This window comes from Sabethes cyaneus, chromosome 1 (assembly GCF_943734655.1).
Source record: "Sabethes cyaneus chromosome 1, idSabCyanKW18_F2, whole genome shotgun sequence".
NCBI classification, from domain to species: Eukaryota; Metazoa; Arthropoda; class Insecta; order Diptera; family Culicidae; genus Sabethes; species Sabethes cyaneus.
In genome coordinates this window covers 69076564-69092222 of record NC_071353.1, presented here as the reverse complement: position 1 = coordinate 69092222, position 15659 = coordinate 69076564, and the positions used below count along the sequence as shown (strand labels likewise).

At 40.3% G+C, this 15659-nt stretch overlaps 1 protein-coding gene across 1 annotated transcript in view; it reads left to right on the top strand.

Annotated features, from left to right (window-relative positions):
• LOC128737840 (protein unc-13 homolog 4B-like) overlaps positions 1-12222 on the top strand; it is a 47052-nt gene extending 34830 nt beyond the window's left edge. Inside the window, exons 10-11 of the mRNA XM_053832578.1 lie at positions 11797-11996; positions 12055-12222. Of these exons, the coding sequence (XP_053688553.1) occupies positions 11797-11996; positions 12055-12179 (325 nt within the window). The 3' untranslated portion in view covers positions 12180-12222. The remainder of the gene's footprint in view (positions 1-11796; positions 11997-12054) is intronic.
• Positions 12223-15659: the final 3437 nt, after the last annotated feature.

Sequence of the window (15659 nt, the reverse complement as noted above, 5' to 3'; positions counted from 1 at the left end):
GTCGGGGTGAGGAACGGTTGAAGATCACCCGGTTTTCCTAGGGTTGATCCGACTGGCGTTATCGAGTTGGGTTATCCGGATTTATCCATATGTCCGCGGACAGCAAATGACAGGATCGAATTAAGCACACGCGACGCGATTGAGTTAACTAATATGCACTTTATTCAAAGAATTTAAGCACTTTATTTAACGATATAAAACTTGTATTTTACTTAATTATTAAATAATTTTACTAATTTCCGCGCCAAAGTACACTGATATAATTGGTCCACTGCCGTGTGTTTTCGTGGTGTAATTGGAAACGATTGCCGATCGCTTATCGAGTGGACGATGATCTACCCGATCATTTGATATCTCTCTCTCTCTCTCTCTCTCTCTCTCTCTCTCTCTCTCTCTCTCTCTCTCTCTCTCTCTCTCTCTCTCTCTCTCTCTCTCTCTCCGCAGGTTGGTAGCGATTATACGAGGGTGTGACATCACTATCCAACATCCCGTCTCACCCTGAAATTACTTAATTTCAGTCGAATGCTTCTGAAGATCACTAATTCGTTGTGTCTTCGGTTGGTAGAGGAACCATACAGATTTTGGTTACTGGTCGCTTCAGGTAATCTGTTGCTGTGCGTAGAGTCACTACGCGTACTACACCGTCGCTCGATGGATGTACTTGGTCAATCCGGGCCAATTTCCATTTCATGGATGGCTGATTTTCGTCTACGATGATGACAAGTCGACCTGGTTCGATTTTAATAGGTGGATGCCAATTTTTTACTCGTGCCTGAAGTTGCGACAGATACTCGGTTCTTTTTCTTTTTTTCTTTTCTATATAAAGTTCCTCTTTAGTAGTTCCCTAAGTAATTTATAGCGGTTTTAACCAAGATTTAGTAAACTTTACTGATATGAACTATTATAATTGATATGATATAAAATAGTATTACAGGAAATTTCGAATGACCGAATTACCGCATACCAATAATATATGGTAAAAATTATTTATACTCTCTTACAACTTACTTTTACGACGACGACGAAGAAAAACTGCAACAACAAAAAAGCGCTGCAAAAGTTTTCTGCATTCATCTACAAGTAAAACTAAGGACTGTATCGAAAAGTCTTTAGCAACATCTATTCGTAAATAAAAATGAAATAGGATTATTATCTCAATTTTTGTTTTCGGTTTATTGAAGATCAGTGCGACTTGAAACAATAACATGGCTTACATTAGTTAAAATATTAGGTTCTAAAGAATGAGCGCACTTTTGATGAAACTCCTCCCAGCAAATTCCGCACACTAGCTTTTGTGCATTTCCTGGATGCTGCTGTTCAATTTTTCTTTCATTCCTCCATGCTTTGGGAAACTGTTCCTTCCCTCCTGAAGATCCTCTTCACAATCGACCAGTAACGTTCAATTGGTCAGAGCTCCGGACAATTTGGTGGATTGATGTTTTTCTCGACGAATTGGACATTATTGTCTTAGCGCAATGTACAAATGCCAAATTCGGCCAAAAGAGAGGGGGAGACTGATACTGTTTTTAGAGGGGCCACAATCTTTTTTACAATTATTCATCTTTGTGAATTTGAGCATTTATTGCACACTTTGTGAAGAAAATACGCATCGCAGACCATAAGTACAAAAAGCATGCCATACTAAAACCTTCTGTGCAAACTTTTCCAGCGAAATCGTACTGTCGGTATCGTCAACCACTCATCCGCCGATTTCGGGTAGGATTTCGACCCTGGAAGCGCTTTTGAATCCTGTTTGACGTAAGTTTCGTCGTCCATATAGATGCACTTGTTGCCGTTGTCTATTATCCGTTTATAGTTACCGTGCCCTTATTTCGGCTCGAGATTGTTACTCCCCGAATTGTTACTTACGGAGTTCCTGACCTTGATTCGATGAATTATCGCAATGCTTCTTTTAAGTATTTTAACCAAATAAGACGTTGTTACCAATCGGTGTCGTTTAATATGAGCTATTACTTCAGAATCTACCGGGGGCTAACAGGAACCAGGTTTACTTCCGGACCAAGGCAGATCCTTCAAGTATAACTCTTCTTTATTTTTCGATGATATTTTTACGCTTATATGGTGCACTTTAAACCGTTTTAGGATTTGGTTGATAAAAAACACCGTTTTCAGTGCACCAAGTGTGCAGATTTTTTTTTTCTGATTTCAAGATCAATCCGAGGCATAGCGAAAAGAAAAAAAACTACAAGGTATACAGCCCTAAGGGTTGTACGAAAGGGTGACGTAGGACTGTGTCATATAATACTCATTACATTGATAACATGTTTTAATCGATGAAGTATAACTTTATATCTGATCATTAGATCAAAGACTAATGCAAACTGCATTTATGGATTAGTCTCAATCCAACCACCGTGTAAGTTACTACAGTTATCACATGGCGATCCTGCCAGGAGATCCTGTGCCAGTGATTGATCAATGAAAAGCGGTCCGGTAGAAGTGGTTTCACCTGGAATAAAAAGTTACCTTATTAAAAAATGTCGTTGAAGTTTCATGACTGACATCAGTATTTAAACGTATGAGGACCTGACAAAGTGAAACGGATTCGGAGAAGATTTGGTTGCACACACCGTTGACAAACAAATCAAATATTAGCTGCGACCACGAAAATGGGCTGGTTTAGTGCCGATGAAATCATCGCGCCAGCCGTGTCGTCAAACATGGAAAAGAACCAAACAGCACAAACAGTGGCAGTATGCATTATCGCCGCGGTGGCGATAGGGTACTTGGTAGTGCGGATGATTACTAAATTGCACCGTCAGCAGACGGAGAGAGTAGCCCAAAGGGCACTAAGTATGGCAAATCTGCCAAACGTATAGTGGACTAGCGGAGATCCATTTTATGTTTTGTCCTCGAATCGAATGTATGAGCAGTGTAGCAGTACCGTTCGTGAAAAAAAAAAAAAAAAAACTTTTTCGAGTGAATGTTTTCGAAGGACGAAAAGTGTTCAGATTTCAGTAAATCGCACTGGCACTAAATAATAATCCCAAAGGTGTAAAAATGCAACACTAGCAGAAAGGCTCTTAGCCAGCAGACCAGGCCACGAGCGGGTGTGTGCGGTGCTCCAGTAGAATCGTGTTCGTGTGAAAAGATAAGCATTTCTGGATGAGTTGTGCTAACGGCTGCGGCCCTATTGAGTGCGCGGGGAAACGATCGATGGCGATTACATCCAAGGCGGAACCTCGCTGCTGCTGTTCGCGGACAGGAGCAACAAATTGAGTCGATCAAGGACCAGCAGACATCAAACGTAAAAAAAAAAAAAAAAAAAAAAAGGGGAAGTATAATGCAGTAAGGTAGCATTTGTAAAAAAAAAAAAAAAAATTTTTGTTTTAGGCACTATCACTGGAATGGAAGAATTTTTCAAAGCAGGAGATGCTTTAGGGAAATTACATGCTAATTTAAAAAAAACATGCCAATTATAAACCAGGCACTAAGGTAAGGAAAATAAAAGAAATCCAAACCATATTAGAAGAGCTAAAAAGGGCCGTAAACAAATGTAAAGCAATAGAGACTAAAGCCCAATTTAAAAGAAGATATCTACAACTGAAGTCTGTTGCTAGGCAGTGCTATAAGCTGCTTGGCTCAGTACCTGCTAACCTAGACGACACCTTAGCCCCTGAAGGCACTAAAGGGGGTGAGGGTGAAAATTCGAAAATACAAGATAACGAAGAAGACTCAGAGGAATCAAACGACGACGAGGAAGTTCTTCAAGAAGAATTTTCAGACTTCGAAGAAGAAGAACGCTACGAAATGGCGGCCAAACTAGACCTTAGTTTGGCCATGAAGGTAGTCGACAGATATGATGGCGAACCATCGAAACTGTCCATATTTATTGAAACCGTCGAATTGCTGGAGGAATACTCCAACGGAGTTCCACCAGCAGACGTCCTGAAATTTTTAAAAACAAGACTAGTAGGCGCAGCCCACGGGGCAATCGATAATGCCCGAACAACCGCCGAGGCGTTTGATGCACTGAAAAGAAAATTTTCGGTGAAGATTACACCGAGAGCGGTGGAAAAGGAGATGGCATTGAAAAAACAACATTCTAAACAAATCGCAGAGTTCGGCGCGGACATAGAAAACCTGTCCGCTAAATTGGCAGCCGCACACGTTTCAATGGGAACTTTCCCAAGTGAGGCGGCAGCCCTAAATATTGTCGAACCTGTAGCGGTTCAGGCATTTGTCGAGGGATTGAAAGATCCCTCAACACAATTTTTCGTAAAAGCACGGAATCCGACATCGCTAAATAAAGCGATATCGGATGCGTTGGAGTGCCAAAGTACTCCAAAAACTGAAAATAGTTTAGAAAATATGATGGCACTATGGTGCACATCAGGAAGAACGCCCTATAGGGGCAACGATCGAAATAATTGGAGAAGCCGAGGAAGCTCTAGAGGTCGTGGTGGTTACCGAGGAAACACTAGGTACCGTGGTAGGGGTACACAACACAATAACAACTATGGTTATAACAATAACCACCAAACCAACCAAACCTACCGAGGAAATAACAGTCGCGGGAGGAACAACGGACATGTGGCACATATGGCCGAACCTCAGCAACGACAACAACAGCAACAACAAACACAACAACAGCAACAACAACAACCTGGAGAAGAGGCAAACTTAATCGATCTTTTTCGTTAATTTTAGTGCGAAGAAGGCTCTCAGAGCAAAATTTAAATTATTTGGCAGAGTAATAGAACTCATAATTGACAGTGGAGCATCTTGTTGTATTCTGGACAAAAGATGTCTTCCCGAATTTATCAATATCAATAATTCACACACATTAGAAATCAGTGGTGTAAACGGAATAACCCGTACTCTGGGATCCGTTGACACTTTTGTGGGATACAAGTCTGTGGAATATCCCATTAAATTTAATATTATAGAGAGCTTGCCGGATGCAGTTAACGGCTTGATTGGCACAGATTTTTTGAGAGAATTTGGAGCCATTGTTGATTTTGTGGGTATGGAGATGAAATTGCAACAACCAAAAACTGAAACATGCTACATGATACCTGCTAGAACTGAGGTAATCAGGTACATAAATACAACTTTTACTGAGACGTGTGTTGTGCTCAACCAGCAGATACAACCTCATGTCTTTATTGCAAATGCAATCGTACAACCTTCGAGTGGTAGAATACCCATACGAATGGTTAATATCAAAAATAAACCTGTACAAATTTCGGATTTGCAGCCGATGGTCAGACCTGCAACTGATTATTTGGTTTTGAAAGTGGATTTTAAAAATGACAAGATTGACAGAGTGCGAGATCTTTTAGCGGAGCTGGACTTGAGTCATCTGTCAAACACAGAAAAGCAGTGTATCCAACAGGTTTGCACGAAATATGCGGATGTGTTCTGTTTGGAGAAAGACAGTCTTACTGTGACTGATATTTACAGCCCAGTTGTTAAGGTGGATAGAGACGTACGGCCGATCTACAGCAAGCCGTATAAATTGCCACAAAGGCAAAAATTGGAAGTAGAGGAGCAAATTCAAAAAATGGTGGACAACCAGATTATTGAGAAGACTGTTTCCGCTTGGAACAGTCCCATTTTACTAGTCCCCAAGAAATCGTCTGGAGACAGTAGAAAGTGGAGGCTTGTCATCGATTATAGAAAATTGAATACGGTGATCGAGGATGACAAGTTCCCGTTACCGAATATCGAAGACATTATCGATACGCTTGCAGGAGCGAAGTATTTTTCTCATTTGGACTTGTCACAGGGCTATTACCAATGTTCTTTAAGACCAGAGGATAGGCCAGTGACGGCTTTTTCGACACCATCTGGCCAGTATCAAATGACGAGGCTGCCAATGGGTCTTAAAATAAGCCCCTCATCATTCTCTCGTCTAATGACGATTGCGATGTCGGGTTTGGATACGACGAGGTGTCTTGTCTATTTGGACGACATCATCGTTTTTGGAAAATCAATAGAGGAGCACAACAAAAACTTAATTGCTGTGTTCGATAGGCTCCGGAAAGTAAATCTAAAACTAAACCCTAAGAAATGTAATTTCTTTAAAACGGAATTAATATACTTGGGACATCTGATATCTACCGAGGGAATAAAACCAGATCCTGCGAAAATAAAAGCAGTAAAAGAATGGCCGATTCCCAAAAATGCAGAAGAGGTAAAGAGATTTGTGGCGTTTGCAAATTATTATCGCAAACATATAAGGGATTTCGCTTCCATATGCACACCTCTTAATCGCTTAACTAGGAAAAACGTACAATTCAACTGGAGTGTGGATTGCGACGAAGCTTTCGATACACTTCGAGACAAATTTATAAACCCACCGATATTGGACTTCCCAGATTTCAGTGAAAAGAATACTTTTACACTACACACGGATGCATCTGGCTATGCTATTGGAGCAGTCCTTTCCAATGGAAACGGCAAACCCGTTGCATATGCCAGTAAATCCCTAAATCGAGCTGAAACAAATTATCCGACAATAGAAAAAGAACTATTGGCTCTGGTGTGGGCAATTCGACATTTTCGACCGTATCTGTTCGGACGAAGGTTCATTGTACACACAGACCACAGGCCATTAGTATATCTGTTTTCCCTAACTGATCCTTCAAGTAGACTGACCAAATTTCGGTTAGCACTTGAGGAGCACGATTTTGAAATTAATTATATACCAGGAAGAGATAATGTGATAGCGGACGCGTTGTCACGTATGTCGATTTCTGATATGAAGGCAATGACAATGACAGTGGCAACAAGAGCACAAACAAAAGCAAAAGCAAACACCAATCACAATGACACTGAGGAAAATGGCCAGTCCCAGACGTCAGAGGTGAAATATATAAAACTAGAAGTCTGTCCAGGGATAAAAGAAATGAAAATGAACCCCGAAGTAATTCAAGTACCGCAAGCAGATACATTAATCGACCTACGGGCGATAATGGTGAAAGTAGCGGATTATGCGAAAAAAGAAAAAGGAGGTGAGGTATGCATACTCATCAACAAAACCAAAAGCGCGCAAAAACTAATTGAAAATATCAATTATATAAAAATGAATGGCATGCCAAAAATTGTAATAATGGGGGAAAATGTAAAGGAAATCAAGGACAAAGACAGACAAAAGATCATAATCAATGATCATCATTTGCTACCCACTGCAGGTCATGCTGGAGTACAGCGCACTCTTAAGACGATTAAGAAGCGTTATTTTTGGGTAAACATGCAAAAAGACATAGCGGAATACATCAAAAGATGTGACCTTTGCCAAAGGAATAAGAAAAGAAACCAATCCAAGACACCAATGGTAGTTACGAGTACAGCGAACAGTGCATTCGAGAAGATTTATTTGGATTTAGTGGGTCCATTGCTGACAAGTATAGATGGTTATAAATATATACTCACTACGCAATGCGAGCTTACAAAATTCATAACAGTGACACCAATGGTGGATAAAACGTCGGAAGTAGTGGCAAAAGCCTTTGTAGAAAATGTAATTTTGAATTACGGAATACCTAGGGCGATTGCTACTGACCGCGGAACGGAATTTATGTCCAAACTGTTTACCGATATTTGCAATTTGCTACAAATAAATAAACTCAATAGTGTCGCCTACCATCATGAGACGATTGGGGCACTGGAAAATTCTCACAAAGCGTTGGGAAACTTCTTAAGAATCTACACGCAAGATAAACTTTTCGAATGGTCATCTTGGACAAAGTATTACGAATTCGCCTACAATAATACGGTTCATTCAGGTACGAACAAAACACCTTTTGAGCTAGTATATGGGAAAATATGTAACATTCCCACAAATTTATCGTATGTTGAAACAACAGAACCAAGCTATGAGACGCAAGACTATCTAGGTCTACTCAAGCTAAAACTACAAATAGCGCATAAGGAAGCCAGAGAAAATCTAACAGGGTTAAAACTGAAAAGAGTTACAAATTATAACGACAACGCAGTAGAAGAAAAATATGAAGAAGGGCAACAAATCCTTATTAGGAATGAAACAGCAGGGAAATTAGACAAAACCTATAACGGACCATATAAAATAGTAAAGGACGCAGGTCCCAATGTAATTGTTCAAATTGGGAAAAACGTGGACACTATTCATAAATCAAGAGTAAGAAAATATTTCAACTAAAGAAAACGAAGTGAAGAAGGAGAAGAAGATTACTTTATATACTAACCAATAGAATAGAGCGTGTGGTAGATGACCGATGTTCCAATTATAAACAAAAACACCATTTATAAGAATTTCATCATTATAACTATAATACAAGATATATATAATCGTTTCGAAGATATCTTTATAATAACTAAATATTGTATAACAAACGATAAGCATTATAACATTATAAGTCAGATATACAACAAAACATACCCTAGTATAAACTTTGCAAATTTCAGAACATATACTACTATACAAAAATTTTTAACTATAGCAAAAATTTTTATAAAGAAAAATAGGGCGTGTGGTAGATGCCCCTAGCCACGTCCGTGTGGCGTACAGCGGTCGGTCGCGATGGTTTGCTATCTATTGTTAACGAAAGCATAAATGAACTGTGCCACGATCGGATGACCGTCAATCTGCTGACACGGCGTTATGCTGCGGGCCATCGCCACACGCGTAGCAGTAGAAAATGCTTTCAATAAAAGTTAGTCTCAATCCAACCACCGTGTAAGTTACTACAGTTATCACATATGCATATTTGAGTATCTGTGAGTATCATTGTTTGAGTGTTTATTTGGAAAAGAAGAGCGAAATATTCTGATTTAGTTCTTCATTGAATCAATGGTGGTTTTGAAAAAAAACCGTTTGAAATTGTTTGGTGGCCCTGAAAAGAACTATGTTTGAGCTGATAGCACTGAAAATCAGTACTATAATTACTGTTGCCAATATATAGATGGATGTCGCTATTCGATCCTTTAGACTCTAGGATGATGGTTGCCCGCTAATACAGGAGTGATAGGAAATACCAAATCACTGTAAAGTAGAAATGGATTAGTTTTATCAAAATACTGACCGTCCGTCAGTGCGATCGTGCGATAAATGAGCAGACGGCGAACCTAGTGTGCTATGTTATAGTCACTGGCACTGCCGTTGCTACTTGTAAGCTAGTGTAGGTGTGGGAGAAACCAGATCGGCTGCTGCTGCTGCTCAAATAATTATCCGAATGGAACGTTAGCCATTTAGAAAGTGTAGAAAAATCTTTCCATTCTTCAATTACTATAGCTCTTATAAGAACTGTTTAAGACCACAACGGCCTGCTGCTGAATTTACTGCCAGTCAGTCGTTCCGTTTCCGTTTGCCATCAGTGTTGGTTTACGATAATTGCGATCGAAGTTGCCGCCAAAATGCCTTCGGCTTTGCCTCCAATTGCCATTAATGTTACCACTAACAACCGGTGTTGCCGCGAAATGTCCTTGGTCTTGCCACCAATTGCCATCCCAAGCCCTTGGTTTGCCTCCAATTGCCAGTGTTTCCGCCGAAATTCCATCGTTTTTGCCTCCATTTGCCATCGGCGTAGCCGCCAATTACTGGTGTTGCCCCACCAATAGCCGTCGACGGTAAATACTGACCGTCCGTCAGTGCAATCGTGCGATAAATGAGCAGACGGCGAACCAAGTGTGTATAGTGTATGTGTGTATATTTTATAGTCACTGGCACTGTCGCTGCTACTTGTAAGCTAGTGTAGGTGTTGGGGGAAACCAGATCGACTGCTGCTGCTGCTCAAATGATTATCCGACGCTGAATGAGCAAACATTTTCCATGTTTACCATGGTATAACGCAAAATGGAACGTTAACCATTTAGAAAGTGTAGAAAAATCTTTCCATTCTTCAATTACTATAGTTCTTATAAGAACTGTTTAAGACCACAATGGCCTGCTGCTGAATTTGCTGCCCGTCAGTCGATCCGTTTCCATTTGCCTTCAGTGTTGGTTTGCGATAACTGCCATTGAAACTGCCGCCAAAATGCCATCGGGTTTGCCTCGACTTGTCATCGATGTTGCCATTAATTGCCGCAAAGGTCGTTGGATTTGCCTCCAATTGCCGGTGTTGCCACCAAAATGCCATCGTTTTTACCTCCACTTGCTATCGGTGTTGCCACCAAATGCCGTTGGTTTCGCCACGAATAGCCGTCGATGAAAAATACTGACCGTCCGCCAGTGCGATCGTGCGGGCCCGGGACGCGGCGGGAAACCAGATCGACTGCTGCTGCTGCTAAAATGATTATCCGACGCTGATTGAGCAAGCCCTTCCCATGTTTACCATGGTACAACGCAAAATGGAACGTTAACCATTTAGAAAGTGTGGAAAAATCTTTCCATTCTTCAATTACTATAGTTCTTATAAGAACTGTTTAAGACCACAATGGCCTGCTGCTGAATTTGCTGCCCGTCAGTCGATCCGTTTCCATTTTCCTTCAGTGTTGGTTTGCGATAATTGCCATTGAAACTGCCGCCAAAATGCCATCGGGTATGCCTTGAATTGCCATTAATTGCCGCAAAAGTCCTTGGATTTGCATCCAATTGCCGGTGTTGCCGCCAAAATGCCATCGTTTTTACCTCCAATTGCTGTCGGTGTTGCCGCCAAATGCCGTTGGTTTCGCCACCAATAGCCGTCGATGATAAATACTGACCGTCCGTCAGTGCGATCGTGCGATAAATGAGCAGGCGGCGAACCAAGTGTACCATTTTATAGTCACTGGCACTGCCGCTGCTACTTGTAAGCTAGTGTAGGTGGTGGAGGAAACCATATCGGCTGCTGCTGCTTAAATGATTGTCCGACACTGATTGAGCAAGCTATCGAACAATTTCGCATGTCTGCGATGGGGATAATGCAAAATGTAACGTAAAGTGCATCGTGTGGGATTCACGTTGGCCATTGCCCGCTGATTCCGCTTGTCTTCGGGGTCGGTGTTGCCGTCAATAGCCATCGATGTTGCCAATTGGATTGGAAAAGGGATGTGGCTTACAAAGTGGTCTCAAAGGTTATCATTTGGATCCAAATCCTTTGGTGTATCTAATTATCGTCCGTGCCTGTGAAGCTAGGCGATCACAAGGGAAATGTATGGGAAAATTCGACCTTAAAACTTTACACACATTTTCACTATTTAGCGTATAAAAAATTATTATTAATATGTTACTATAAAATTGCTGGACATGTTATCTATCCAACGACATATTAACTGTTATGTTTCGTTCAGTAGTATAGTAGCTATTAGCGTTTGAAATATGTCATTCAAATGTTACACTTCTATTTTTCGTTTTTACAAAGTGCTACCCAGTGTGATAAGCTTAATTTACACTCATGTATTGATTAATTCAATACATGAGTGTAAATTAAGCTTATCACACGTCCCGAATTTTGCGGGTCAGTAATTTGGATTACTTGTTCTGGATGAGCAAGCGTCCCGGAAAATGTCCAATATTGATTATTTTTTTATAATGCCAGTTAAATGTTGATGCGCTCAGCAATATGCATCAGACGGGACAGGTTTTGTTCTAAGTTTGTAAAGAAGCTCTCTATTTACAAATAATTTTTAAAATAAATACATTCAGTTAAAAAATAAATGTAGCTTTATATTTACCTTTAAATTAACTTGTTATGTACTACACAACTAATTTTCTATTCTAGAAAATAAGCCATACAATATGTCCCACATTCAACTAGAAATAATGTGGTCACTTTAGTGTAAATCAATCCTATCTATCAAACTTCTTCCCTCTCGGGGTCCGAAACATAATTCGGCTTTTATCAATCTTTCATTTTTCATTTTTATTTCTAGCAAACTGACCAGAGAACAATGTCAAATTACAGATGCTCTTATTGTATTCAATGTAAAGGTATCTGAATTATTGGGTCTGAGTCAGAGGTACGTCGGTGAATGCTTTATACGAGTGGACTGCATTCCAGTAGTGGGTCCAGATAGTGAAAACGGCAACATTGATGTTCAACAGTTATTTTTAACTGTACCAGAAAATATAGGTATATTACTTAATATTCTTAATGTAACACTTGTATAATGATTTATGTATTTTTACAGAGTCAGATAGTATACCAGTACTTGAATATCGCCAAAGTGATAAAGAAGCGATTCAATTCTTCAGAAAACTCAAACAAAAACTGGGCAAAGCAGCCTATACTGGCAGCGTTAATAGCATTTTCTAAAACAACGAAAACCAATTTTAACGTAACCAATATAATGTAGAAAGAAAGCATTTATAGTATAACCACATAAAGATCTTGTTTTTCAATCCCTATTTTACAATCACACGTATTTTTCGTGTTTCAAACGTAAGCAATGTTTGACTATTTATTCAATATTATTACTAAAAGCTTTGTAATGTGTAGATTCAAACTTATTAAAGCTTGTTAGTACAACGAGGAAGTAAAACTAGCAATCACGTTAGAACAGACGGCATACCCAAGCAACAATGTGAGTTTTATTTTAGCCTTATGGCGGTTTTCAAGGCCAATTTTAATCGTAAATGCCATCATTAGAGTGTAATAAAACCCAAATTGTTACTTGGGATATTCTACATCTGGAGCGGCGAGTGACACATCCATAGAGTAAGGAGGGGTAAAAGTGCGATGCGGGTAAAAGTGCGATTCAATGATTTATCGGTGCAGATTCCGAGTAAATTTTATACATAGGTATGGATGGGTGACTACTTTGACAGCTTGAATCTAACGTAAACTTTGGTTGCTTACGAACCGTAGTTGCTGAGTTATGTGCAAATGTTACGCAAATGTTGGGTGGTTTTGATGATTTTTCGTTATACGGCAAATACGATATCAACAGGAGGATATTACTTGTTGAAAATTTGTAGCAGCGTTTTACATCACTCACATATTTGTTTTGAAAATACGGCGAAAATAATTTACAAAATATATTTCGCTTTACCGTAATTTATTCTAATCCGGTCAAGCGCCTAGCGGGGTAAAAGTTCGATTCACGGACGGGGCAAAAGTACGGTTCATGGACGAGGCAAAAATGTATAGCTAATTATATACAGCTTTAGGCACTATATTACAGATACTAGAAATGAAAGATCTGCAGAGTGCTGTGTGCTCTACAAATGTTGGCCGAAGAAAAACAATGTGTTTCCGCTGATGAAACAAAAAACAAACGTTTGGAAAAGTTTCGATCTAACGGATGCTTCAATAACCCGCGCAAAATAGAAAAGGTGCAAATTGAGAATATTCCTTACCGAAACATAACGCAGATTGAAGATAATATGGTTTTGTTAGCTACTGCTGGGCTAATTTCATGGATTCTAGCTTCGAACTTTTGCCCCGCGGTATTCGCACTTTTGCCCCGCTACACAGTGGGGTAGATTGACCCGGCGCTCGGACAAAACCTCAGCATTCCTTTCATATGCTTCGTAGAACTTTATTGTCTTCAACAACATTGTTTGTTATAAAATTTCGCATCTTTTTGTAAATTTTAAGTACTTGTATTTTTATTCCTATAGATGGCGTTGAAGTCTAACTTTTTAAATAATGACTTTAGAAATGTTGTGTCTTCAGAAAAGTTGTTTGTCCTGTAAAGTTTGTTTATTTGTTTATTTGTTTAATTAAAATTCAACTAACAAAAATGTCTTATTGAATATTCTAAGTCATGTTCATAAAAATCTTATACTGTTTAATTTTTGTACAAACTTATACGACGGTTCGTTGAACTCAAAAAGGTTTTCAACGGCGGAGAAAGTTTGAATGCAGGCCGTTATTGGTTCGTAAGATCCAAAGGTTGTCCGGTGGAATCGCGGCTGCAGTAGTCCGGTCGATCGAAGTGAGCGTTGCGACGCACGAATGTTTAAGGCGGACAGGATTGTCGGTGAATCGATCTCGCCATTTAATATCTTCGCCACACACACTGCTTGCTGAACTTTCCTGCGATGCTCGAGTGTCTGGAGACCCAGGAGACGACATCTATCGGGGTACGGCGGTAGATTTGCTGGATCACGCCAAGGTATACCTCTCAACGCAAGCCTCACAAAACGTTTTTGAACTCGTTCGATGCGTAGATTCCATGCCAGCTGGTAAGGGCACCATACCAAGCAAGCATTTTCAATGAGTGGACGTACTAATGAGCAATATAGTGCCTTCAGACAGTGTGGATCATTGAAATCACGAGCGACTTTAGCGATGAAACCTAGTTGTCGAGAAGCTTTTGCTATTGCAGTGGTGCGATGCAAGTTGAAGGTGAGTTTGGCGTCAAGCAGTACCCCCAGGTCGGTAACTTCATCAACTCTAGTGAGTGCATGTTCCTTTATTTGATAGTTGTAGACGATTGGACTGGCAATGCGGTGGAAAGTCATTACTTGACATTTCGGGATGCTGATCACAAGCCAGTTTTTCCTGCACCAATCTACAAACAAATCTAAAAGCCCCTGCAGCCGGACACAGTCATCTATAGAACGAATCACCGAATATAATTTCAGATCATCTGCATACATCAGTTTACATCCCACTCCAAGCTGCGTCGCAATATCGTTGAAAAATAACACAAACAGGAGAGGTCCCATGTTGCTGCCTTGAGGGACACCAGAGCAGTTGGTGAACTGGGAAGAGAAACAGGAGTCGAGCTGCACACGTAGAATTCTGCCGCACAAATAGGAACTGAGCCATTTCGTAAAATTCCGAGATGCGCCAAGCCGTGAAATTTTCTCCAGCAGTATTTTATGGTCAATACGATCGAACGCAGCTTTCAAATCAGTATAAATCACATCAACCTGTGATTTCTGTTCCATGTAGGTTATACAGGTGGACGTGAAATCCATTAGGTTCGTGCTTACGGATCGACCAGGCATAAATCCGTGTTGGTCGGTAGAGATATAGCATTTTGTTCTGGCGAGGATGAAATTACTCACTACTATTTCAAACAGCTTGGATGCAGCAGACAAGCTAGTAATACCACGATAGTTCCGTACATTCCGACGATCGCCACTTTTGAACACAGGAAACATAAATGACTCCTTCCAGATATCCGGAAATTTTCCATGCTCGAAGGATTTATTGAAGATAAGGCACAAAGGCTCCACTAGCGCCACTGCACAACGGGCGAAAACTACAGCTGGAATACCATCAGGTCCAGGACAGCACGACCGTTTGAGTTTTTTAGCAGCTGACAAAATCATAACTGGAGTTATCTCGAACGTACTTATGTCTACTAAATCAACAGGAACACCAGCAGAAGCGATGACAGCCTCGGAATCAGATGCGGATTTGTCAGCAAAAACGGAAACGAAAAACTTCGCAAACAGCTCGCATGAATCCATAGTGGTTTTAGCTTCGGTTTCATCAAGATACACATTAGAAGGTATGGCGGAATGTTTCCGTTTCGAATTGACAAAGTTCCAAAAACCTTTAGGGTTTCTGCGGAGATCAATTTGAACCCGCATAACGTGCGATTTGTACAATATAGCATTCAACCGACGATACGCATCACTTGAGCGCTTGAAATTTTGTTTATTCAGTGCAGTCTTCCGAAGACGATGTTTGCGTTGCCAAAAATTACGCTCTCGTTTCAATTCACGAAGGCAAGGGTTGGACCATGGAGGGGAAACTGGCCTTTTAGCGATAGGCAAATTTTCGTTCAACCACTGGCGTATTGTGTCGCAGAAATGACCTGCCATATCATCAACG